This window comes from Podarcis muralis, chromosome 4, assembly GCF_964188315.1.
Source record: "Podarcis muralis chromosome 4, rPodMur119.hap1.1, whole genome shotgun sequence".
Taxonomy (NCBI): domain Eukaryota; kingdom Metazoa; phylum Chordata; class Lepidosauria; order Squamata; family Lacertidae; genus Podarcis; species Podarcis muralis.
In genome coordinates this window covers 13,701,475-13,728,376 of record NC_135658.1, presented here as the reverse complement: position 1 = coordinate 13,728,376, position 26,902 = coordinate 13,701,475, and the positions used below count along the sequence as shown (strand labels likewise).

Below are 26,902 nucleotides of genomic sequence, written 5' to 3'. Positions count from 1 at the left end.
CTGTTGCTCGGTCCCAGCTCCTGCCAACCTAGTAGTTTGAAAGCACATCAAAGTGCAAGTAGATAAATAGGTACCACTCCAGCAGGAAGGTAAACGGCGTTTCTGTGCACTGCTCTGGCTTGCCAGAAGCGGCTTAGTCATGCTGGCCACATGACCCGGAAGCTGTATGCCGGCTCCCTTGGCCAATAAAGCGAGATGAGCGCCCCAACCCCAGAGTCGGTCACGACTGGACCTAATGGTCAGGGGTCCCTTAACCTTTAGCTTATGCTAGTTACGACAGAGAGAGGTGGCAGATGAGGGCATTTCAGAATGTGGACAAAATTATAATGACTAAAAGGTTAATTGTGGGGGAAAGAAGGAGGTGGGGTACATTTTCCCCATCACCCACATCTCAGTGGTGGGCGGGGCCTGAGGCATAAATGGGTGGCAAAACAGATGCGTCTCTTACCATTGTAGAGAAGGCTACATTCCAGCCAGGCAACAGTGTGTGATTTCTACTCACACTCTACATACAGGCCTGCATGCATGTCTCTCCATTCACCCCGCAGGCAGGCAAGGAGCGTTATCATATTTCAGGGGCACATACCAGCCAGGCAAAAGCATTTGAGGAGAGTATGAGGCATGGCTGGAGAAGGGGCATGACCTAGGCTGCAGATTCCCCAACCCCCAATTTAGGAGTTTGAGTTTCCTGGATAATGACAAATTAGAAGTGCCAAATACCAAATGCACGAGAGCATCTGTTGAAACACTGTGTGTTTTGCTTAGTGTTATATCTTACCCTGCATGCGTGTGGCACTGTGGTCTAAACCACTGAGCCTCTTGGGCTTGCCGATCAGAAGGTCGGCGGTTCGAATCCCCATGACGGGGTGAGCTCCCGTTGCTCAGTCCCAGCTCCTGCCCACCTAGCAGTTCAAAAGCATGCAAAAAAGTGCAAGTAGATTAACAGGTACCACTCCGGTGGGAAGGTAAACAGCGTTTCCATGTGCTGCTCTGGTGTCAGTGTTCCGTTGTGCCAGAAGCAGCTTAGTCATGCTGGCCACATGACCCGGAAAAACTGTCTGCGGAGCGGACAGACGCCAGCTCCCTCGGCCTGTAAAGCAAATGAGCGTATGCGACTGGACTTAACTGTCAGGGGTCCCTTTACATTTACCTGTATCTTACCCTAGAACAGTGGCTCCCTGGGTTGGGAATGCCTGGGGCACGCACTAAGAGGCAGCGGGCATTGGAGATGTAAGCAACTATCAGACCTTGAGAAGTTGGTATCACTGGATCACATTCCTAAGTTTTGTTGAATTAATTAAACTAAATAGTTTTAGTTGGATTTTGACTAAAGGTGCAATTAACGGAGACTGCTTTGAATCTTATTGTGTTTTTCTCTTCCTTGGTGGGTCGTGCAAACCCACTATTCTGAATGCTGCTTTTTATAGGGTTAGGTAGAGGCACTGGGGATGACTTTGTGGAACCAAGGGACTGGTGGCCAGAAAAGTTTGAGAACCACTGTCCTAGAACAAATAATAAATGCAAATTAAAAATGTGCACACCAAAGTGAGTGGCAAGTTGTGCTCAATGGACCTGGTGGGGATGCGAGGAGCCAATGGGGATATCAATGGCAGACTTGATGTCTCAGATTTCAGTGCACTGCGCCTGGTGCAACTAAACTGACCAGGCTCCCCTAAATCTGCCTTTGGGGATGTGGCAAATGAGGCCACGGGCCATGGCTAAATTGTTCTGGTTGTCTCCCCATCCTCTTCCCTTGCAAAGTTACTATGCTGCTAGCCTAGAAGTCTGTCTTCAATGAGCCTCTTGCAAGTGCAAATAGAATGTTTCAAACCTGTTTTAAAGGGACACCCTTGGCTGCCTTGTTGCGTCCATAAGGTAAACAGAAGCATTTACACAACTGCCCCTTAGTTTCCCATCTCCCAGAAGTTTTCACACTCCATGTGGAAGCGGGGAGGGAGCAGGAAGCAAAAAATAAATAAATGGTGGTGAGATCAGGTCTCAGCACAGCCCTATTCTACACATGACAAGGCCAATAGAAATAAATTGCAAGAAAGCAGAGAAATCCAAGGCCTTGGAGGGCATGGATGCAGAAGGGGAATTAACTACAGCACATCTCTTGAAAAAAATGGCACGTATCAATCACTGCCCTGTGATGGATAAAAATGAGATGTCTGCTTTGACTAGTGCATTAGCTGCAAATGCCTTAAGGAGAAAGAGATGAAATGTTGGTCACAAACAAGCAGTGCACTCAGATCTGCTTGAGCTCTGAGCTGAAGCCAAGGAGGGGTCGGAGAAAAACCCACTAGCTGATAAAAGCCCAGCAGTGAAAGCTTTCCCCTGCTATGTTGAGTGGATACTAAATCAGGTTTGTAAACATCTTGATAAATTATCGCTGGTAAATTTGAAGGGACTGCTGCCATTGAGTATATATTTGGCTGGAGAAAAGGGGATTAGAGTGGCTTATTCTGACAGTTAAAAATAGGAGGAAAAGAGGAGACTATTGTTCTCCTGCCCACTGGGACTGGATTCAAACAGAGGGAGCAAGGGTGAGTGAAGCCCTGTAGGAACTGTTCATGGTGAAGCCTTTTCAGGCCAGCCTAGAAGGATGGATTTCTGAAGGAAGTCAGTCTGGCCTTAGGGTTTCAGCTTGGTCTGGGATGGGCAAATCAATCAGTTTTGGCTTCCCTCACCTACTCATTTTCAAATTTTAAGCTAGTTCATCACATTTCCAGATCATAGAATCATAGAGTTGGAAGAGACCACAAGGATCTTCTAGTCAACCTCCTGCAATGCAGTAATCATTGAGTGCAACAGCTTTTCCCTTTCTCCTCCAATTGAAGTTCCAATCATCATCCAACTCACAGAGAATGAGCTTGAAGAGTGGGGAGCAGCTTTGACTCTTAGCGGCTCCCTGCATGTTACAGAACCAGGGTTCTAATATATGTGGGATATGCCCAGATGTACAGGAACCTCACCATTTTCAAAAGAACAAGAACAGGGGCAGAGCTTGCATGCTCACCCCGTGGTCCATTCTGAATGCTCCAACCATCCAGGAGATCAGTTACAGAGATGAACCTCCCTAACAAAAATGAAGGTTCTAGGCAATTCTGCTGGAACTATTAAGGCAGTCACTAGCAGTACCCACTGGCTTTATTAATCCGTTCTTGGCCAAACTTCCATTCTGACAACAATCATTTTATAAACCTTGAACCCATGACTCTGAGATGCTTGGTTTGCTTTTTATTTTAATTTTTAAGCCTCTTCAGAATGTGCATTTCTCTTAACATAGACATTTTTGCATGCAATTTGCCCCAAATACACTTTTTTTTTTTTTTTTTGCAAACAATTTCTTCCAATATAATGTCCTTTGGGTGTTATTTTCACCAATGTATGTACAGTCATGCAGATTTCCGCCATTATATTGTATATAATTTGTATGCTTCTTAATATTCAGAACCCATGAGTATTTTACATGAAAATGTTTTTAAATATATACAGAAATATAAAATACAAAAACATATCAATTACATATCAGTACAAGGGATGTTAGGGACGCAGGTAGCGCTGTGGGTAAAAGCCTCAGCGCCTAGGGCTTGCCGATCGAAAGGTCGGCGGTTCGAATCCCCGCGGTGGGGTGCGCTCCCGTTGCTCGGTCCCAGCGCCTGCCAACTTAGCAGTTCGAAAGCACCTCCGGGTGCAAGTAGATAAATAGGGACCGCTTACTGGCGGGAAGGTAAACGGCGTTTCCGTGTGCTGTGCTGGCTCGCCAGATGCAGCTTTGTCATGCTGGCCACGTGACCCGGAGGTGTCTTCAGACAGCGCTGGCCCCCGGCCTATAGAGTGAGATGGGCGCACAACCCTAGAGTCTGTCAAGACTGGCCCGTACGGGCAGGGGTACCTTTACCTTTACTACAAGGGATGTTGGGGACGTGGGTGGTGCTGTGGGTAAAACCTCAGCGCCTAGGACTTGCCGATCGTCAGGTCGGCGGTTCGAATCCCCGCAGCGGGGTGCGCTCCCGTTGCTCGGTCCCAGCGCCTGCCAACCTAGCAGTTCGAAAGCACCCCCGGGTGCAAGTAGATAAATAGGGACCGCTTACTAGTGGGAAGGTAAATGGCATTTCCGTGTGCTGCGCTGGCTCGCCAGATGCAGCTTTGTCACGCTGGCCACGTGACCCGGAAGTGTCTGCGGACAGCGTGGCCCCCGGCCTCTTAAGTGAGATGGGCGCACAACCCTAGAGTCGGACACGACTGGCCTGTACGGGCAGGGGTACCTTTACCTTTACTTTTTACAAGGGATGTTAATCAAACTTGCAGATGGCAGAAAGTTGGAAGGGACAGTAACACGGAAGTCAGAATCAAGATTCAAACACACACGCATGTATGTAAACACAGAGAGTTTTCATTTCATTAGGCTTTTAAAAACAAAATTCACAAACCAGTGAGGAGAACTGAACTTGAAAGTGGGGAAAATGTGAAATGGAGAGGGACTGAAATTGACAGATTTGCCAATCCCTACCGATGACCTAAAATGTACTTTCTCCCTACTAACCTATCAATTTCTGGTCATAAGGAAATAGCCTATATTGTTTGGGGAGCTGCTTTTATAGCATATTTAGCTTGCTGGCTAATCCATCCCAACAGCTCTGCGATTCATGATGTGTGGGGAGATAAGAAAGTTTTGCCTCAGGCAGATTTTTAAGAAACGTTCAGATCCATCCCTCATTATTCAGTTGCATTATTCATATGAATAAATGATCATTTCAATTAAGATGCAATGGTTTGATAAAATTCTTTTAATGCCTTCTTGCGATGAAAGCTCCCAGTTTATACTTAGATGAAATTCTCTTTTTGTTCCTGCATTGGCATGGTGTTTATACCTGCCTCAAGCATCTGTAATTATGGATGCTAAAAAAACACACACAGAACTTCCTGTCAAAATTTAGCTTCTTAATTAAGATTATAGGGGAAAGTGCCATCCTTGACATTCTGCAAGGACCCAATCTCTGGTGAAATGGCAAAATTGGGGGTTTCGGGTGGGAAGGAGGTACCCTGAAGTCCTATCATCTATTCTGTTGAGGAAGGGTAATGTTGCCACCTTCATGCTGCTTTCCAGCTTGTGGGGAGATGTTGAGAATTCTTACATTGGCTACCATAAAGCAGATTTCTGACCATTTGGGATTTAAGTGAGTGTCAGACACTTGCATGCACACCTAGATCAGTCTGATCCAGCAGGGCTCATCTTGTGTTCTTAGCTGGCTGGACCACAAGACTCTGGCCGTGCCCAAACAATGGGCTTCTCTTTCCAGGAGTGGAGGAGCTGAGCTTCTCTTTTCCAAACTGGTAGGTTCCCAACCTTGGATGCAAGAGAACTATGCCAGCCCCCTTCAACTTGGTGACTTCCAGATATTGTTGGACTGCAGTTCCCATCAACCCAGCCATGAGGGGAGCTGTAGTCTAACAATATCTGGCAGGCACAAGATTGAGGAAATACTGCCCTAAGTCACCTTGAAAGCTCCAGCCCACGTGATCGTGTCTGGAAATGGAGGTGTTGGGGGATCAGGGAGGGCTTGAACTAGAACTCCCAGCATTGGGCTCCTGTATCAGCAATGCTCTGTTTATGCAGGAAGTCTCATAGGTAGTGTTTTGAACCTCATGGATGCCATGGGGCTGCAGTACCAACCTTTCTAAACATTCAGTCATCTGACTCCAAGGACCAATCTTGACCCACCAGAGCTTATACATCTTTAACTTGCTCCTCAGAATACCAGAGTCCCGAGTTTCTGTCCCCATTGGCTGATAGCTGTCTTGGACTTGGCCTGATTTGCGCAATGCATTTGCCACTTGCTCCTCTGATCCTTCTGGGAAGCAATTTAACTTTGATCCTCCACAGCCTAGAAGTTTGCTGCATGGAGCTTGGCTGTTTCTGAGTCTGACTGGGGCGGTTGTAGCAGTGGCTACCTACTAAATGACAAGGGACAGGGGATTAGCTTGGCCTAAAGGTAAAGGTACCCCTGACTATTAAGTCCAGTCGCGGATGACTCTGGAGTTGTGGCGCTCATCTCGCTCTATAGGCCAAGGGAGCCGGCATTTGTCCGCAGACAACTTCCGGGTCATGTGGCCAGCATGACTAAGCTGCTTCTGGTGAGCCAGAGCAGCACACAGAAACGCCGTTTACCTTATCTACTTGCACTTTGATGTGCTTTCAAACTCCTAGGTTGGCAGGAGCAGGGACCAAGCAACGGGAGCTCACCCCATTGTGGGGATTCGAACCGCCGACCTTCTGATCGGCAAGCCCTAGGCTCTGTGGTTTCGACTACAGCTCCACCCGTGTCTTGGATTGGCCTACTGTCACACTTTTAACAGCCATTTGATCTGCAGAAACCAAGATCTCTTTGTGGCATAGTAATGAGCATTATGCCTGTACATCCAGTTGCTGATAAAGGCAAAGGAATAGAGGATAGTAAAGGTACTGGCAAGGCCACTAATAATCACGTGAGTCGGGAGGGAGTGAAAAAATGGTGTCAGGAATCTGGAAGCATTTTACTCTCTCAACCAGAGCAGCTCTTTTAACTCCTTCTTAGAGAACATGAGCCACAAGAAAATGAAAATGCAAGTTTCAGTAAATGTTGATCAGGGATTCCTTATGCTTGTGGCAGAGGCCTTGATCTAATAGAGGCCTTCAGTAACAGAAAAGGGGAACGTGTTTTCATCAATTCTCACTACTCCCCCTCCCCACAAATGTCACCCCCACAACAGAGTGGAACAGGTTTCCTTGTGCTCCAGGAGGAACAGATGAAAAATGCCTTCTCTCCTCTTCCACTGGATCAGAAAGCCCATTCGTGAATTAAAGGGCGTAGCTGGATTTAGGTCCAAATAGTTTATGTGCTTACATTTCTTAGATTTAAAAAAAGAAGCCATTGCCATAAAACTTTGTAAAATAAAAAATGGCGACAGGAAAGGGTGATTTGACGCCTGCCCTTCAGTGTTTCTACTCCAAACCACCACCACCCCACACACACTGCTTTTAATTGTCTGCACGCCCTTTTCTCTCCCTGCTCGGAATCTCAGCTTCTCTAAGAACCTTTTCAAAACCTTAACAAAAAGAAACCTTAACAAAAAACAACAACAACCTGATGGGCCAACAGTGCACATGTTGGTATGTAAGTTGATTGTCTCTTCCTCCTTTTAAGCACTGATTTGAGTCTTTGCTATCCTACAAAGCTTCTTGGCTTTGCATCTGCTCTGGATCTTGGACATTTCAGAATAAGATGTGAGTGTGATGGTTTGAAGCCCTCAGTTTTAAAGTTGGCCGCTGTTTGACATTGAGTAGTGTCTGCAAACCTTTTTCAATATTGCACCGTCTGGCCAATTGTGAATTTGTCCTTTCATTTGAAATGGTGAAAGGACAGGGCCCCTTTCATATGATCGGCAGTTCTTTATAGCGGAGGGTTGCTGCAAATCATAAAATGACTAGTTAATTAGCCTCGTTTCTGGGTTCACTGACTTGAGAGGAGCTTTAGCTCGCTGAGAGTAAATTGTGGGAATACATTTGATGGGCAGCTTGAATGGCAGAAAATGAATTATCCTCTAGCAGTTAGTTCATAGTCAAAGGCTGCAATAGCCTGCATCATCTCCATGTTGTTGTTGCTCATATGAGTATTGGAATTTATTTTGCACAGGATTCCATCATCTGCCCATGGTAAATGTATCCTCCTTGCCTCCTATATTGTATTTTGCTCAGGAAACAAAGGAGTTTCTTCCCAGTGTCTCAGTCCAGCTAGCAGAAGACCATGTGGTGTGCTTATTGTTGTTGTTGTTTAGTCGTGTCCAACTCTTCGTGACCCCCTGGACCAGAGCACGCCGGGCACTTCTGTCTTCCACTGCCTCCCGCAGTTTGGTCAAACTCATGCTGGTAGCTTCAAGAACACTCTCCAACCATCTCGTCCTCTGTTGTCCCCTTCTCCTTGTGCCCTCCATCTTTCCCAACATCAGGGTCTTTTCCAGGGAGTCTTCTCTTCTCATGAGGTGGCCAAAGTATTGGAGCCTCAGCTTCAGGATCTGTCCTTCCAGTGAGCACTCAGGGCTGATTTCCTTAAGAATGGAGAGGTTTGATCTTCGTGCAGTCCATGGGGCTCTCAAGAGTCTCCTCCAGCACCATAATTATACCCAGTTCTATTTTCTAGAAAAAGAGGTGCTGGAGCTCACAATGTATGCCTCCCTCATTCTCTTAGAATGACAATGGCACCTACCTAAGAGGTGCTGAGTTCCGGCTGAAAAAAAAAAGCCATTGTTACACCATTTGCTTGACTTGCCTCTGGCTAAGTGATGCAGATACCAGATTGGCCAGAGAACGGAAAATTGACCGTTATGCCTCCACAAACTTTTGTATATCCACATGTGTGGGGACAGGAAATAACGTGGCTTTGAGATTAGGGGCATATTATTTAAAAATGCTTGACATTCTCTTTTGGAGGGCTATGGCTTGGTGAAGGAACTCCCATTGGCCTGATCCATTCACCCCTAATTAAATTATGCGTACATCAGATGACTTATGTAGATTTTTGCCATCTGCATTGGCCAAACCTGGATTGCAGTTTAGATTCTCTTCTCTCTCTGGCCGTATTTTGCATTATAGAGGGATTCATTGACCATAGTGCATCGAGCTAATGAAAAACACCTGGCATCCGGCTCGAATTGTAATCTGCACTCAAGAACAAATAGGTTTCTCCAAAGGTTGCTCTACATTAGACCACTGCCTTATACTTATGCATTTGGTTGAAAAATACAGATCCCAAAGGCAATCTAAGATATATGCTGCTTTTGTGGACTCTCGTGGTGCATTCGACTCAATTGACCGCCCAAAGCTGTGGAGGAAACTCGCAGAATTAAAAATTGATCAGCGTTTATTGATTCTAATACAAAATCTATACTCTTCCAATACCTGTCAAGTCAAACTTAACACCAAAGGTCACCTTTCATCAGACATCCCAAACTCGAAAGGGGTAAAACAAGGGTGTATTCTTGCCCCCTTTCTATTTAATTTATTTTTATCAGACTTGCCAGATCACCTTCAAAAAATAGAATCACATGCCCCTAAACTTAATCAGAAACCAGTCCCTCTCTTATTATACGCAGACGATGCTGTCCTACTATCATTAACGAGCTTGGGTCTGAAACGTCTTATATCTTCTCTGATCCTTTACTGTGAATGTAACAAACTCTCTATAAATTATGAGAAGACAAAAATTTTGGTCTTCTCGAATGGTTGGAAATTAGAGAAATGGAAAATAAGAGGGCAAGAAATCCAACAAGTGAAAATCTATAGGTATCTGGGAATCTTATTCCAGAGCAATTTAGGGTGGGCAAATCATCGCACAAATGCCATAAAACAGGCAAAGTGCACCTCATCAGCAGTTGCCCGTTTTTATTATCAGAAAGGTAATCAATTTATTCCTGCGGCCAATCAGATATTTCAAACAAAAGTACAATCCCAGATATTCTATGGAATCCCGCTATGGGTCCAAGCATATAACAGTGATTTAAAAAAGATTCACTCCAGCTTTCTGAGGCGTATTCTTGGACTCCCAGCTGTGATCAAATATGAAACAATGTGTGCAGAAATAGGCATACACACAATGGAATATTGGGCCTGGTCCACCTCAATAAAGTACTGGTTACGCTGCCATTTTCGCTGCCCTCCATCAAGTCTGCTCGCTGATTTGCTCAAAGACTCCTATAAATCAAGATGGTATCAGTACCTCGAAAAAAAGATTGAATCTTTAGGCATCGAGCTGGAGCCCTTGTACAATTCTAATGAGCAATACATTTTCCATAATATCCTAACTAGACTAAAGGATGTCGAGAGACAAAATATTATGGCAGCTGTAAACAAAATTTGCTCCCCCATATTTTATGATTTAAATATCTTAGATAGCAGGGCCAATTATGTCACTAAATTAATAATCCCAGCCCAACGTAGGGCTTTTATGCTGGCCCGTTTGAATGTTTTTCCCTCAGCATTTGTCAGGGGAAGATATCAAAACATTCCCAGAAACAAGAGATTCTGCAGATGTTCTATGAATGTCCCGGACACTGTAGAGCATATTCTCTTTCATTGCCCATTGTACAGTACGCTCCGTCAACGCGTGCTGTCCCCTCTTTTGGGTGGTCTGGAACCCCAGCAAGGTGAATGTGTGGGATTCTGCCTATCCGACGTTGACCAAAGGGTAACGGCGGGGGTAGCCGAGTTTTTGGTAGCAGTCCTCCAAGGAGCAGGTTAACAAGGAAAACCACTGATTTTATATGTATATATATAAATATGTATGTAGCCAACTGCTGCCTTTCTATATATATTTTAAGGCTTTTATATGCTATTTTCTCTTTTATGGTTTTATTTGCATAATGCCTAATAAAGGTTTGATAAGTAAGTAAAGTAATCTGCACTCCATCAAACAAGGCACGTCTGTCATCTCACAACCAGCTAGGAGAAACGAATCTCTCTGTGGGTAGTGCAAATTAACTTTGTCTCATGAATACTTGATCCGATAATTTTCTACAGAAGATTGACTTGATTGGAAGGTAAACGTGATCCCAGACAGCTTCCATAAGGTAGTTTTTATGCTTTGTGGAGAATGTTAAACCCGGAATGAAATGCAATTGTTTGTTTTCACCCTACTTTAATATACTCCACCTGATAATGAAGGATTAATGGCTAGAAATCTGTATGTGGCCTCACGGCAAAGCCTTGAACTCTGCAGTTTTCTGCCAGCAACAGTCATCAACACGCTCTTGAGCTGGAGGTGAATGGGGCGCTGCCCCCACCAACTTGAGTCCGCCTGCAGCCAGCCCCAGCTTATCTATCTTATTGTTGTTGTTGTTGTTGTTTAGTCGTTTAGTTGTGTCCGACTCTTTGTGACCCCATGGACCAGAGCACGCCAGGCACCTCTGTCCTCCACTACTTCCCGCAGTTTGGTCAGACTCATGCTGGTAACCTCGAAAACACTATCCAACCATCTTGTCCTCTGTCGCCCCCTTCTCCTTGTGCCCTCCATCTTTCCCAGCATCAGTGTCTTCTCCAGGGAGTCTTCTCTTCTCATGAGGTGGCCAAAGTACTGGAGCCTCAGCTTCACGATCTGTCCTTCCAGTGAGCACTCAGGGCTGATTTCCTTAAGAATGGATCGGTTTGATCTTCTTGCAGTCCATGGGACTCTCAAGAGTCTTCTCCAGCACCATAATTCAAAAGCATCAATTCTTCGGCAATCAGCCTTCTTGATGGTCCAGCTCTCACTTCCATACATCACTACTGGGAAAACCATGGCTTTAACTATACGGACCTTTGTTGGCAAGGTGACGTCTCTACTTCTCAAGATGCTGTCTAGGCCTGTCATTGCCCTTCTCCCAAGAAGGAGGCGTCTTTTAATTTCGTGGCTGCTGTCACCATCTGCAGTGATCATGGAGCCCAAGAAAGTAAAATCTCTCACTGCCTCCATTTCTTCCCCTTCTATTTGCCAGGAGGTGATGGGACCAGTGGCCATGATCTTCGTTTTTTTGATGTTGAGCTTCAGACCATATTTTGCGCTCTCCTCTTTCACCCTCATTAAAAGGTTCTTTAATTCCTCCTCACTTTCTGCCATCAAGGTTGTGTCATCTGCATATCTGAGGTTGTTGATATTTCTTCCGGCAATCTTAATTCCAGCTTGGGATTCATCCAGCCCAGCCTTTCGCATGATGTATTCTGCATATAAATTAAATTTAACATCAAGTCCAGGATGTGGGAACTGGCTGTCAGCTGCCACCGCCTTAGCTTCGCTGTTGCCATTCTGGACCACTGCAGGGAAGAGGATGGAGGCCAAACTAGAATTAGGTTTAGCTCCACCTACAGCCAGCCTCCCTGCCTGCCTCCCAGTAGGCACCAGCCATCACTAGTTGCTGTCACTCTTTCACCTCCTTGCACAGAAAAAGTATATTTTCATAATACTGTTCATAGAGCCTTTCACGAAGGTATGCAAGGTGGTTGTTGCTTCTTTAAAAAAATATTATCTTGCAATAAAATGTACAAATAAAGAAAACAGCACCAGTACTTTAAAAACAGCAGATAATGATGATGCACCAGAAGCTTAGCTTTATTTCAGAAATGTACATCCCTGAGTCATCATGGCAGCAGCTGAAAAGCAACGAAAACTTAAAGTTGCCTAGATGCATTTAAAAAATACACATCTTTGCCAGGCACTGAGAATACCAAAAGTGGAAGCACCAAGTGAGCCTCACAGGAGAAAAGCATCACACAAGTGGGGTGCCACTACGGGGAAGGCCATCTCTCTGGGCACAAGTCATTATCTAAAGTAATGGTGGACCAAAGTTCCCTCTTCATGTTTTTGGGACCATTTGACTCCCACTTTTGGCTGCCTGGCAAAGATAAAACAAAATGTGTTTTTGATTGCTTTTGTGGGACAGGTGGGAAGACAGGAGAAATTTCCCTGAAATATCTGGGTTCACCATTTGACTGCACCATTTGACGTAGGTGGCGCTGTGGGTTAAACCACAGAGCCTAGGGCTTGCTGATCAGAAGGTCGGCAGTTCAAATCCCCACAACGGGGTGAGCTCCCGTTGTTTGGTCCCTGCTCCTGCCAACCTAGCAGTTCGAAAGATAAATAGGTACCGCTCTGGCGGGAAGGTAAACAGCGTTTCCGTGTGCTGCTCTGGTTCTCCAGAAGCGGCTTAGTCATTCTGGCCACATGACCCGGAAGCTGTACGCTGGCTCCCTCGGCCAATAAAGTCACCAATCTAGCTGCTGCGTTCTTCACATAGCGCCCCTCCTGGCACCTGGATGCCCCCTTGAGCTCAGCGCACCCCTCTCGGGTACCCGCCGGCTCGGATTGCTGCGCCACCACACCGGACCTGCCTGGAGCTTGGCATGGATGGGGTGGCTCAGAGGGTATCCTGGCTGCGCTGCTGCTGCTACTCCTGCTGGCCACCTGCTGGCTGGTGCTGGGTGCCAGAGCCTCACCAACCCCTCCTGAAGCCACCCCACAGCAGTACACTTTTGTTTCTTTTTCCTCCCTTCTTTCATAAACAAGAGATAAGGCATAAGCGTGGTGTCTGACATAAGCATAATAAAGTTAATTTGGGGGCTAAACTAAATTTGGGGGCGCTGGGCGGATCTTTGCACCCCAGCGGCACATATGCTAAAGACGGCCCTGACCCTAAGTATGTCTTGAGTCTGGATGCAGCCCACTGTGATTTGAGTTAAGAGTGTTAACTGTGAGTTTGGGAGCTGGGAAATTTGGAGTGCAGAAGGCTACAGAAGGTTTGATCTCTGGCAACTCCAGGTAGGGCAGGAATGGCCCCCTGCCTGAAACCCAACACAGCCTCTGCCAATCGGTGTAGACAGTACTGAGCAAGGTGGACCAACGGTTTGGCTCAGTATAATGCAGCTTCTAACGTTCCATCAGCTGGAATCTTCTATCCTCCCCTGCAGCAATGTTGTTGTTGTTGTTATTATTATTTAAAATACTGCCTCTAGCTCTGTCCACAGCAAAGAGATGTCTTGGAACTCCCATTGGTCTAAGCCCCCAGGGGGCTCTAATGGGGTTATTTCTAAATCTCAGCCCACACCTATGGTTAGATCCCATGTTCATTTGAAGACTAGTTTAGATAATCATCATACACCTCCCCCCCCCCCCATCCCAGATGGCTTCCTGAAAGAAACTCCTTCTGCTATTCTTTCCTCACTCGTTTTTGCTGCATTGATAATAACACAAAGGAAACCTGACTCTATGCAGTGAAGCAAAGAAAAGCCTTACGGAGCGGTGTTTGTTAGCTAGAGATCTAGTTTGGACTTTCCACCTGCCACAATGATCTAAAATAAACACAGTGGTCCTGGAACAGGCAGAAGGGTTGTCTTAGGCTGGAGAAGACAGTAAAATGGTAAAATTGTACTGGAAAAGACAGTAAAAAATATGGTAATGTAGATTACCACAAGGCAAGTAAGCAAGGTAACCTCAGAATACTTGCGTACTGCTTAATATTCATGCTTTAAGAGTTCACAAAACCGGAAGGTTGTTGTACGAATGTTCTGGGGGTTTTTTTTAAAAAAAAGTTTAACAATTTGTACCGTGCTTTGCAAATCGAGGCAGGTGAAAAGAGCAAATATTAGGCATCTCAGTAGGAGGAAATGAGAACAGCATGTTGCTGAATACATTTGTGTACCTTTCCTTTCCTCGCTATGATTTATTTGTTTTTCTTGGTCGCTTAGATGGAAGCAGCAATTCTTAATGGAGGCTTTTGGATCTTTTCTTTTCTTTTCTTTAAAAAAGAGAGATTGATTCATTCCTGTTGGATAAAAATCTAAGCTGGATATTAAAGTGGTTGGCTTAGGTCCAAAGGACTCCATGGTGTGATCTGTGCACAAATGAGGTTTGTAAGCTGGGGCCCTTCTGAAAGGACACCCCCCCCCCAACGCATACAAGACCCTGCAAATGTGTGGGAGACTTCAAGAGATGAACTGTGGCTTGTTCTTGAGAGGCAAATTACCTGTGACAGAAACATATCCATATGCCAATTCATTTCTGGTCTGAATTCAAGGTTTTACAAATTGCACGGAAATCCCTGAATGACCTAGGATCTAAATACAGTCGTACCTCGGAAGTTGAACAGAATCCGTTCTGGAAGTCCGTTCAACTTCTGAAACCAAAGCACTGCTTCTGATTGGCTGCAGGAAGCTGCTGCAGCCAATCAGAAGCCGCAGAAGCCCTGTCAGACGTTCAGCTTCCAAAAGAACGTTCAAAAACTGGAACACTCACTTCCAGTTTTCGATTGTTTGGGAGCTGGAACGCTCGACTCCCAAGGTGTTTGGGAGCTGAGGTATGACTGTACTTGGGGAGGAGCTCTCTCCTTGTGTGTGGCTGCCTATGAATTGAGGACCTTTAGAGAGGCTCTCCTTAATATTCCTCTGCTAGGAACTGCATGGTTGGCCGTGACACACAACCAGGCCTTTTTTGTGGTGGCACCCTGACTCTAGAACTCTGTTCCCTTTGAAATCCTATTGGCTCCAGCACTGCTGGCCTTTAGACACCAGATGAAAACCTGTTTGTTCATCCGAGACCAGGGAGAAGAGTTGGTGGAAGAAGATTGGAAGAAATTTAAAGACTAGCTACAGAAATATTGTAAAATTAATGAATGTTAGAATGATGTTGGATAAATAGTTAAGTGGTTTTTAGCTATAATGCTATAAGGAATATGAAAAAATGGATTATTAATAGGTAAAAATTTAATGTTACAATATTTTAAGATTAAAGACTAGGATAAGCAAAGAGGGAAAGGATTTGCTGAACTAACAAGTTGAACTGGAATACAAAAAGGGAGGTGTGAGGAGGTCCGGGAAACAAGCAAATGAAAGATAAGTGATGGAAGGATAGAATTGTTTTTTAACTATTTGTATTTTGTATTTTTTCTTTTTCTTTTTTCATTTTGTAATATTTTGAAAATTTTAATAAATATCTTTAAAAAAAGAAAAGAAAAAGAAAACCTGTTTGTTCAGGCTGTTGGGCAATAATGCTGCTGTTCTGGTACTTCCGTTGTGTGCTTTGGCTGGATTGCTGCATGGTTTTAAATTGAGAGATGCTCTTTCACAAGCAAATGACTTCAGAGATTGTGGGATGTAAAGCAGTATATAAATAGACTAAGTAAGTAAGGGACTGAGACACTGCTGAATTCCTAAACCAGGTGGCAGGAAACTCTATTTTTTACCCCAAAAGCCACATTCCTGGGGCTGGTACACCAGTGGTTAGAAGGGCCAGAGGGGGAAGTAGATGGAGCACCAGGCATAACTATTGCCTTTGCACAGTAAGACTGCATTCCAACCACACAAAAGCCAGTGATTTCCATCCCCCCAACACCTGCTTATCTCTGGATCCTCAATCTAGGCAACCAAGAAGGTTACATTCCAGCCAGGAAAAAGCACTTGAGGAGGGTGCAGTACATTGCTGGCAAGGAGTGTGGCAGAGGGAGGAGTGATGACCTAAGGAAAGTCCTGGGGGCCAGACAGAGAAGGCATGGGGTGCAGTTGGCTTCTAGGTTCCCTCTACTTGTCCTATAGAGTAAAGAGTGGGAAAATCCTAAATGGCAGGGAGATATATTTAATGGTGGGCATCTAAAGCTACAACTAACTTCCACCAAGATTTTAAAAAACAAAAACTGGAAATAAGCAGAAGTGGGGAAGATCTCGATAACAGGTGCCTTTCTTGGAAGCTCCCTATAGCTGAAATGTTGTCTTTCCAAAGCATAGGGTGCTATTCACCTAAGTCCTACACAGAGTAGACTCACTGAAATTAATGAGCCTAAGTTGTTGTTGTTGTTTGTTGTTGTTGTTGTTTAGTCGTGTCCGACTCTTCGTGACCCCATGGACCAGAGCACGCCAGGCACTCCTGTCTTCCACTGCCTCCTGCAGTTTGGTCAAACTCATGCTGGTAGCTTCGAGAACACTGTCCAACCATCTCGTCCTCTGTCGTCCTCTTCTCCTTGTGCCCTCCATCTTTCCCAACATCAGGGTCTTTTCCAGGGAGTCTTCTCTTCTCATGAGGTGGCCAAAGTACTGGAGCCTCAGCTTCACGATCTGTCCTTCCAGTGAGCACTCAGGGCTGATTTCCTTAAGAATGGATAGGTTTGATCTTCTTGCAGTCCATGGGACTCTCAAGAGTCTTCTCCAGCACCACAATTCAAAAGAGCCTAAGTTAGCCATATCTATTAACTTCAGTGTGTCTACTCCAAGTAGGACTGGCACTGAATACCATAGGGTGGGCTCCATTGTAGTGCTAACTTAAAGAGACTTAGCATTGTATACTTGTTTCGCTGGTGAAATGTTTTGCACAAGTGAGATGCTGTTGCACCAAACAATGCATAATAAGCAGGTTGCTAGTAACTGTGTTGCACAGTAGACTGTGCAATCTATTGCAGGGCTCGTTTCCCACAGTGCAACTGTTGTATTGGATTTCTCCGCTGTGCAATGTTAACATTCACCTGTCTGCTAGCTCGAGAGCCCTTGCGCTAAGCAGACAGAGAATGTTGGATACAGCCCATAGTTATTTTCAGATGAAGTTGGCAAGATGATATGAGTCACACCGTGCTATGCAAATTCTGAGTCAGCAAAGGGTACCTCACTTTGGGGAAGGGTCCCATATTGTAATCTCCTCTATGCAGAAGAAGAGAGGCGAGAGCTCTAAGGGCAACCAGCTAAACTTGTCCCGTTCCCATGTGTCATTAGTTTTAATGCTTCACTGCTGTGCCAAAGTGAGCATTTCCGCACATATCTACTCAGTGTGGGCCACCATCCTTAAGCTGCTTATCTCAAAGTAGTTCCTCCCAACTTGTGTTGTGCTGTGATAGTATGGTTTGGCAGCTGATGACTACAGTGGTACCTCGAGTTAAGAACTTAATTCATTCTGGAGGTCTGTTCTTAACCTGAAACTGTTCTTAACCTGAAGCACCACTTTAGCTAATGGGGCCTCCCGCTGCCACCGCACGATTTCTGCTCTCATCCTGAAGCAAAGTTCTTAACTCGAGGTACTATTTCTGGGTTAGTGGAGTCTGTAACCTGAAGTGTCTGTAACCTGAAGCATCTGTAACCCAATATTTCATTTACTTAGCCCTATGAAAGGCCGGGGAGCTACTTGCAGGGAGCTGAGGATGGTTTTGGTTGCCGTGGAAGTAAGAATGAAGCTAACTGGCTTGAGATATCTTTGGAAAGGTTGGAAATGATTTCATGACATGGTAAAAGATGCTTTGAGAAAAGGGGGCATGTGTTTCTTTTTAAATGAGAACCAGTCTGTGTGATGTTTATGTGTAGCATGCTAATAGTAAGGCTTCTCCTCCTCCCAGAGGGGAGGGGTTGTGAACGGGAGCAGCTTCCCGCAGTGGCAGGGAGGTGTATTCGGCTCCCTGCTCCTGATTGCTTCTGCTGCCACTGCCAAGCCTTCCAGCCAACCAATAGGGCCAGCTGGTGGGCGGGGCTAGCTTCATCTAAACAGCTGCGGCAGCACTCAGCTCCCAGTCGGTTCCTGCTTTCTTCGGATCTCCCGCCCTCCCTCCCTCTTAGGTCAGCTTCTTTTTGCATCTTGACCTTGCTATGGACTTTGGTTGGTTGCCTTGGTTGCCCAAGGGGCCTGGTAGGACTTTTTTATCCATTTGGCAAATTGGCACCAGCCTCTTGGTTTTTTTGCCTACCTTGTAGCAATTCGTCACAACTTTCTGGTGTTGGCGGTTAGGCATTGGAATATGTGTGCTGTGTTGGAGGATTGGGTATGGGCCATCATCTACCCCTCCTCTTTTGGGTATTCCGTTAAAGGAATCCGGCAGTCGTGGATCCTGTCCGATGCCCTGCTGGTGGCTAGGGCCATGGTACGACCCCGGTGACGTCATGGGGGAGCTTCCAGTTGTATTTGCATCAACAAGCTCCTCCCATTGGTTGTTAACCCTGATATGACTCCCGGCTGAGCAGGGTGGAGTCTTGTATTGCTGTTTCATCCAGTGCCTAAGCCAATACTACTCACATGCTGTAACCAATAAAAGTTGTGGCCTAATTTTGCCCATTATCCTAAAACAATGTGTCTTTGTGTCTTATTATACTTCTGTGCGGGTGGCGGGTCCTTGACTCACAATGGGTTGTTTCTAAGTAGCAAATCCATTGAAATGAATGGCTCTCCACTTGGCCATGCTGACTGGTTTCAGTGGGCCTCTTACTCTGTGCAGAACTCAGTTGGATACAATGTTGTAAATGGTGCATTTTTTTCCAAAGCAGTTGGGGGGGGGGGATAAATGAAAGAGGATCTAAATTAAAATGAAGCTCAAAATATTTCCTTGATGACATTGTTCAAAAGAATTTGGTAACTTATTTCTCCTCCCACCACATGGGGGGGAGGGGTATCTGGAGAGCCCTGCAAAACTCTTCTTTTCCTATGTGTCAAAGCGACAGAATATTGCAAGTCTTTGCCAGTCAGCTCTTAAATGGAACACTTTTTTCCCTTGGCATACCACTATTCAGTTCTTCCATGCATGGCGTTCCTCGTTTATTCCAGTTGAAGAAGTATTACCGACTTTTTTCATTTGGAAACACTGTGTTTCATCACAGCTGAAAGAATACTTGTCCTTGTATAAAAGCAGGGATTTCCTTCCTTATCTCCCACAGGTATTAATAGATTTCTCTCTTATATCATCATTATTTTCTAGGTCAATGGAACAGAGATTGAATATGAATTTGAAGAAATTACATTGGAAAGGGTAAGTGAATTGTTCTTCGCACTTCAGAGGCCAGATGAGTTCGTTAGCAACACAAATAAAGCAATTAATTGTGATATAATCCTTCATTTTCAATTTGAGTATTTGGAGTGGAATTCCCTTTACATATTTATATGAAAATCCCATTGATCATGACTGCTGATGGAGCTTAAGTCCTGAAAATCTTGCCAATGTATTGCTAGGCTGTTAGAACTTCTATTATGTTGCAGATTTTTGCAGAACTCTTTTAGAAGTATAAAAGAACAAAACTTGACAATTCATACTGTAGTCTTAAGAATTATGAGATGTTTCTTCACATAGTTTCTGCTTTAGATTTTATTCCCCGTATGTTTATTTATAAAACTTGAATCTGTTTCATTATTATCATGGTTTGGGGCAAATACTATCTCCCAAAGCTTTTCACATCAGTCAATATACTGCTGGTGGCAAAAGCTGCACATCAGCCTTCCTCAACATGCTTTCTTCCAGTTATCATTGGACTCCAACTCCCACTATCCCTGACCAGTGACCATGCTGGCTAGGGCTGATGGGATATGTAAGTCCAACAACAACTGGAGAACACCAGGTTGCGGAATACTGCTGTACATAAACACTCTGGCTTACAAATTGAAAAGACAGAAGGTGTGCAAAGAGGAGCGATGGGGAAAGGGAGAGAAGGAGATCAGATTGATGGTAAGAGAAGGAAGTGAAGAATTGTATACAAGTATGGCTGCCTGATTGGGACAAGGCTGATCTTCCCTTCCATGTGTCCTTTCTTGGGTACAATGGATGCAAGGACCTGGCGACATTTAAGCCGTATTCATGCATTACTCTTGTTTAGGAAATAGCTGTGATGGCAATGGAGCTGGGCCATGCTTTAGGTACCACTCCTGCTGCTGGGTCATTTACCTGCAATAACCACATGATGCACACAATTGTCTGTAGACATTTGAATTTGTGGCAGGCTCTGTGCATTCAGGAGTCTCGACACTTGAGAGTCTTTTTCAGTGGCAATAGTGCAGTCTGTGCTGTTTTCCACCTTCTAGATGTTCTTCTGTTTTGTAGGCAAATTAATGGAGGAGAAAGCTATGAATCACTGCCACCTGCAGTGTTGCACCTGAATACCAGTTTCGGGGGGGGGAATGGGGAGAATGCTGTTGTCCTTAACTCCTGCTTTTTGGCTTCCCATGGTTGACCACTGAGAGGATGATGGACTAGATAGTCCTTGGACTAGATGATGATGGACTAGATCCAGCAGGGCTTAGGTTTGGGGAAACGGTGCATGATGCAATGAAGTAGGGCAAAGTCTAGGTTGAGGCAAGGCAAGTATTTAAAGATTAAGTAGTACCTTGGACAAGGGACGCGGGTGGCGCTGTGGGTTAAACCACAGAGCCTAGGGCTTGCCAATCAGAAGGTTGGCGGTTCGAATCCCTGCAACGGGGTGAGCTCCCATTGCTCGGTCCCTGCTCCTGCCAACCTAACAGTTCGAAAGCACGTCAAAGTGCAAGTAGATAAATAGGTACCACTCCAGGGGGAAGGTAAACGGCGTTTCCGTGTGCTGCTCTGGTTCGCCAGAAGCGGCTTAGTCATGCTGGCCACATGACCCAGAAGCTGTATGCTGGCTCCCTCGGCCAATAAAGCGAGATGAGCGCTGCAACCCCAGAGTCGGCCACGACTGGACCTAATGGTCAGGGGTCCCTTTACCTTTAGTACCTTGGACAGCTCAGGCTGGAGACATAGTAAGAGCAGAACTTGAATGTTTTTTCAGCAACCGCCAACTTCTCCATCTACACAGCCAGATCCGCCTTCCATTAGAGGGACTTCTTTAAACCAAGGGACCCAGTCTGCTTTACATCTATCAGTTCCAACAGTGTGAAGGAGACTTTGATAGAACTTTGGGTTTTATCTCAAGCCCACAGAGGCAGAGAAGGGAAGCAGAAGAGCCCTTTGGGTTACACATAACGGCCTCCTCTTACACTAGTTCTTCTGAACTAGTAGAGACACCTGTGGCTGATCCCAAAGGCAATTTCCTCTCCCACTTTATATCTCCGGCTTCAACTCCAGAAGATGGAAAGTATGACCCAGGGTGATGATAATATTCGACTTAAATTTTTCCAAGAATATACAAGCTCTTTAAAAGACACACAGGCTCCACATGCTTATGAAAGTTTTCCATAAGGCCAATGCATCTGTTTCTTAAAGGCTAGCAACAGTGTCATCATCACAAAGGATAATGTGCAATGGTCATAGGCATTTCTGGCTATGAATTATTTGGGCATTTCTAGTTGTTCTTCGTTAATTGGAGCATTAAAAAGTCACTGAGCAGCACACATGCCTCCCAGGGAAATATTTTTGAATGCCACATTATTTTTAATAGATGTGTAAAGTTATCAATTTACGTAGTAAGAAGGCCAACATGATTTGTGTCAACAGTTGCAGCTTGACCTACCATAGATAATTGATTATGCAGGTTATAATCCCCACCATTAAATTTTGCATGATGCTTGATAAGTGTTTGCTCACACCCTTCTATTACTTAGCTGAAAAGCACAGTGGTTAGAAGCAAGGGAGAGAATATCACTTGCACAATTCTGGGGTCTGGAGAGAGGCATTGCTGTGAGTAGCTGTCAGTAGAAACTCAACTATATCTCGTAGTAAATGAAGGATCACAAAAGATCCTTCTGCACTGAGGAGGAAAGTCTTCCCCAGTCACAGGTATATTGTGGTCAAAAGACCGAAGAACCATCCCATATGGAGCTGGACTATATTTAAAGCCTATATTTCTGACATATCCAGATTTCTGGTCCAATTGCAAGCATCAGTTGCTCTGTGCCTTATGTGGGAAGTTTTTTCACCCTTAGGACATTTGGGCCTCATGCCTGATGTTCCCCATACTTACTTTATTCTATGATCTTCAGAAATGTCAAAGTTGGTTGAGCAACCACAAAGTCCCAATTCAGAAATTTCAGGCAGCTGGACCCCAGTTTGCATGGTGGAGGAGAAGTGTGAATTTCTTCCCATGCCCATGCAGATAACATATTTGGTGAATCAGATGCTTCCTGTGAATGTCCAATCAAAGAGAAATCGAATTTGCATGATTCTTTGCACTAACTTTGTTTTTTTTCTAACGGGGACGGGGGGGGGGGTGTTAATATGAACTGCCCCTCTATGCCTGAGTTTGATCTGCAATGCTTTAGGAAAATGTGGAAGAGACTCACCCACCAAACACTAGAGAAACCTCTGGGCTGGCTCCTTGCACCCTTCACTTTTGTCTCCTAGGACAAGTCATGACTAACATTATAGTCAAGTTTCTTCAAGGACCTAGTATGGTTTCAAAGGCAGAGCTGCTTCTGAAATACATATTTCAGGATTGTGGGATTCAAGAAGCATTTCAGCTGTCACACATGTTATTCTTCATGCTGACAAATAAGTTTTCCACTTATTCAGAGGAGCTGAAATGTACAATTCATTCCATTCCTATTTAAAACCTCTGTATTCTACCTGTCTGCCTTTTAAAAAGGCAGCCGCGGCGGCCATAAAATCTTTAGAATACAAAACCGTAATTGGGTTAATCCAACATAAAACCAGAACAGAACAATAAACCACAGCACTATTTTTTAAAAAATAAATATTCACACGCTCCTTGATAGTTTTTGGGAAGAGGAATGCTTTGACCTCTTTCCTTAAGAAAATGAGGGCAAATGCCAGATGGAACTCTCTGATGGGATTCCATAATCTAAGGGACACCACTAAAAAGGCCCTATTTCTGATGTTTACCAATGTGGCCACAGAAGAAGATGAAGCATGAAGTAGTTCCCTCAGCTGATGACTTAATCCAGCCTTCATTCAGATGTTTCTGACTACAAGTGGTAGCCACAGCCTACCACTGTCACACAGATGGAAGTTGTAGTTCAAAACATCTGAAGAGCACCCAGTTAGGGAAGGCTGACCTGAACAATGAAGCAGGTTCATAATGTGTGTGAATTTATTCTGTTTGTTTCTGTAAATGAGTTAGCCTGAGAGCTCTCTCGCTTCCTCTCTCTCTCTCTCTCTCTCTCTCTCTTTCCTTGGACTTTATGCACCAGCAATGAATGAAATCAGTGTTATAAATCTATACGAACATTATTGACTTTTGCCTAAGTATCTAATAATCTTTCTGTTCCATTGAAGATTTCTGGTAAATGTCACAGAGATAAATAAACACATGATGACATTGCCCAATCTTGCGATTCCTGGATTGTTCATCCCCTCTGAGCCCTGTGAAGTATTCCAGATTAGCAAAGAAATATGCATAATTTCCGCTCCTGGGTAGCTGTAAATGTTATCACTTTGATGTAATTGATTATCAGTTGCTTTATTCCTTCTGGGGTTTTTTCTTCCTCTATTACACAAAAGCCACCCCTCCTTTTCTGGGTTAGTTAGCAAGCTGCATCCTGTCTTAGTTGTATAAGAGCAAAGCTACACACACAAAAGATGTTTTTTCCCACACCAGGAAACCAGACGCAGCTCTCATAATTTGATTTTTTGTGCTCCACCTTTGTCTTGGGCCAAAATATAGTTATGGCTCCCGTCAGAACTAGAGTTTTCCCATTATGGAAGGTAGTTTCCCCCTGTGCTGTTGGCTTGGGGCTGTCACTCTCTCTCTCTCTCTTTAAATTTTTTTTATTCAAAGTTATAACAAGACATATTATCCAAAAACATATCCTTATTTCCCCCCCTATTTTTCCTCCCTCCCCCCTCCCCCCCAGACCCCCCCCCCCACCTCTCGACTTCCCTCAGTTCCAGTCTTTGGTTTCTCTAATATTGCTATTTTCTGCATGTTACAAAGTTGTATAGATCCTCAAACTATTTAGCTGATTATTATCAGTAAATAAAATTGTGGATGTTTATTCAAAACCTGCCAAGGAGTCCAATTCGCTTTGTTGCATCTTCAGATACTTTGTGAAAGGTTCCCATTCATCCTTAAAGTCACAGTTATCCTTGTCTCGTAGCTTGTATGTCAATTTTGCCAGTTCTGCATAGTCCATCAATTTTTCTTGCTATGATTCTTTAGTCGGGGTTTCTTCAGTCTTCCATCCTTGTGCAACCAGAACTCTCGCGGCCGTTGTCGCATACATGAAGATGTTTTTCAACTTTTTTGGCAGATCTTTCCCTACAATCCCCAACAAAAATGCCTCGGGTTTTTTAACAAATGTTAAATGGAACATTTTCTTCAATTCATTGTATATCATTTCCCAAAAAAATTTAATTACCTTACACTCCCACCACTTATGATAAAATGTTCCCTCCTTTTCCTTACACTTCCAACATATATTTGAACTAGTTTTGTACATTTTCCCTAACTGCACTGGTGTTGTATACCATCTATACATCATCTTCATATAGTTCTCCTTCGATAGGGAACAGTCTGTAAATTTTAAGTCAGTTTTCCATAATTTAACCCAGTCTTCCATCATAATATTGTGACCTACATCTTGTGCCCCTTTAATCATAACTGATTTCACCTCTTCATCTTTCGTCTCCCATTCTAATAGTATGCTATATGCGGCCTTCAGTAGTTTCACTTTCCCTTCAATCACTTCTGTTTGAAACCTAGATCTAGTATAACTAAATCCTTTCTTACTGTCTTCTTTATGTGTTTCATATAGTTGTCGATAATGCAACCAACTCTGAAAGTGGTTTTGATCTCATCATAATCTCTTAATTTCCATTCTCCATCATGTTCCTTTAATAAATCAGCATATGTGAGCCATTTTCCTTTCTTTCCAAGTGGTTTGAGCAGTAATGCTTCATGTGGTGAAAGCCACCACGGGGTCTTTTGTTCCAATAAGTCTTTGTACGGGCTGTCACTCTCAACCAGAAACACAAGAAGTGTTTTGGGGAAAGGAAGGTGCCATTATCCACATGATAATCTCAGTGGCGAGTTCAAGAAACAAGCTACGTCCATATTCCATTCTAATTTCCATTGGCCCTGGGAACTGAGATAAGCAGAAGCAGCCTGTAATTTGGACTGAGTTTATTAGAAACAATGTAAAGTGTGCCTGATCTCTGAAGGCTCAGATGGATGGGCTAGAGTTTGTCCCAGTGCCAGATTCCATAATCATAGAATCGTGGAATTTTAGAGTTGGAAGACACCCAAAGCGTCATCTAGTTCAATCCTCAATGCAGGAATCACAGCTAAGGAAACAGCATGGAACATTTACCCAGCTGATGTTAAGTAGTAGTCTAATGCCCCTGTTAATGCAGAAATAGTCAACATGGTACCCTTGGAGGAGCCTTGTTAAAGTCACTGTGCTTGAATGCCTTCCTCTGAGGTCCTGGGCTAGACAGTTGAACTAGCTAGGCGTGCTTCCTCAAATACCATTCATAGCATCCATATCCACTACAGCTCCGTAATTTCAGACATTCACCAAATGCCCATGAGATGGTCAATGTTCTCTTGTGATTTCTCTCTCTTAGGCATCCCTTGTAACACACATGCCATCTCTTCCTGTTCTCTTCCGCAGAATTTTGACTTTCTTCCACTACCACCCAAGAGACCGTGACGTTTTATCTGATTAATGTGCAGAAATAAAGCAGGAGATCTTGGCAGAGTGCTTGGCAGGTGGTAATAAACTGCAATGCCCCCAAGCACTCTTAACCCGTATTCTGTAAAGTAAGCCATAACTCTGATCCAGCCCCAGTAATAAAGGTTCTCTAAAAAAGAATTGCAGTGTGGAATGACTTGCATTATATATTTACACTGCAATGACTTACCCTTTCTATTACTATGGGACAGAATCCATTGCGAGGGACAATCGTCATCATTTATTTGTATGCCTCCTTTCCATAGTCAAACCAAATTTTGTTTCTCGAAAGGGGGAAAGTATCACGGTGGCATAAAGATACTATAGTCAGGAATTGTGCTAAGGAACAATTCAATCGTCCAAGGAAGAGAATTGACACTGAAGAACCAATGCATGCCTAGTTAGGATGTCTTCCACTCAACAACCATCCATTCATTCGTTATTGCATTTTTGTTTCACCCTTCCTCGGAGGAGCTCAGGGTGGCACACATGGTTTCCCCTCTACATTTTAGCCTCAAAACAACTCTGTGAGTTAGGTTAGGCTGAGATAGGTGACTGGCACAAGGCCGCACTGAGAATTTCATGGGCTGAGCAGGGATTTGAGTCTCCCCAGTCTATGAATTTCAGCACCAAACATGCACATGTTGCCTTAGTATTAAAAATATCACCTTCAGCATCTTCGTGAACTACTCCTGTAGCTACTGACAATATGCATCCAATCAATATGTTCATCTTTCTTCCCATTCATGTAGTTTGACATATTGGCAGAGTTCAAATGAGAAGGAGACGTCAGAGGTCAGCATTCCGTTGCTCTGATTTTCTATTTCAAAGATGCAATTGGCTGAGATTTATCTGCAAAAATAGTTGGGTGCTAGAGGTCCACATATCTTTTGGGAACACACAAGCCAAAAGCAGCCAAGAAGCACAAGGTGTATTTAAACAAAAAACCTGTCAGGGGTCTCATGTGATCCAGCCTGTAGAATCCTGTTCTTAGCTTAGTCTGTTAAAGGCTTTTAGGGGAATTTTATTTCACTTCATTGGCTTTACACACATTCTCTCTCAAAGGT

General features: G+C 44.2%; 1 protein-coding gene across 27 annotated transcripts in view; it reads left to right on the top strand.

Annotated features, from left to right (window-relative positions):
• DLG2 (discs large MAGUK scaffold protein 2) overlaps positions 1-26,902 on the top strand; it is a 901,719-nt gene that overhangs the window by 630,067 nt on the left and 244,750 nt on the right. For all 27 annotated transcript variants that reach the window (XM_077926964.1, XM_028725975.2, XM_028725977.2 and 24 more), the window contains one exon: positions 19,222-19,272. In XM_077926964.1, the coding sequence (XP_077783090.1) occupies positions 19,222-19,272 (51 nt within the window). The remainder of the gene's footprint in view (positions 1-19,221; positions 19,273-26,902) is intronic.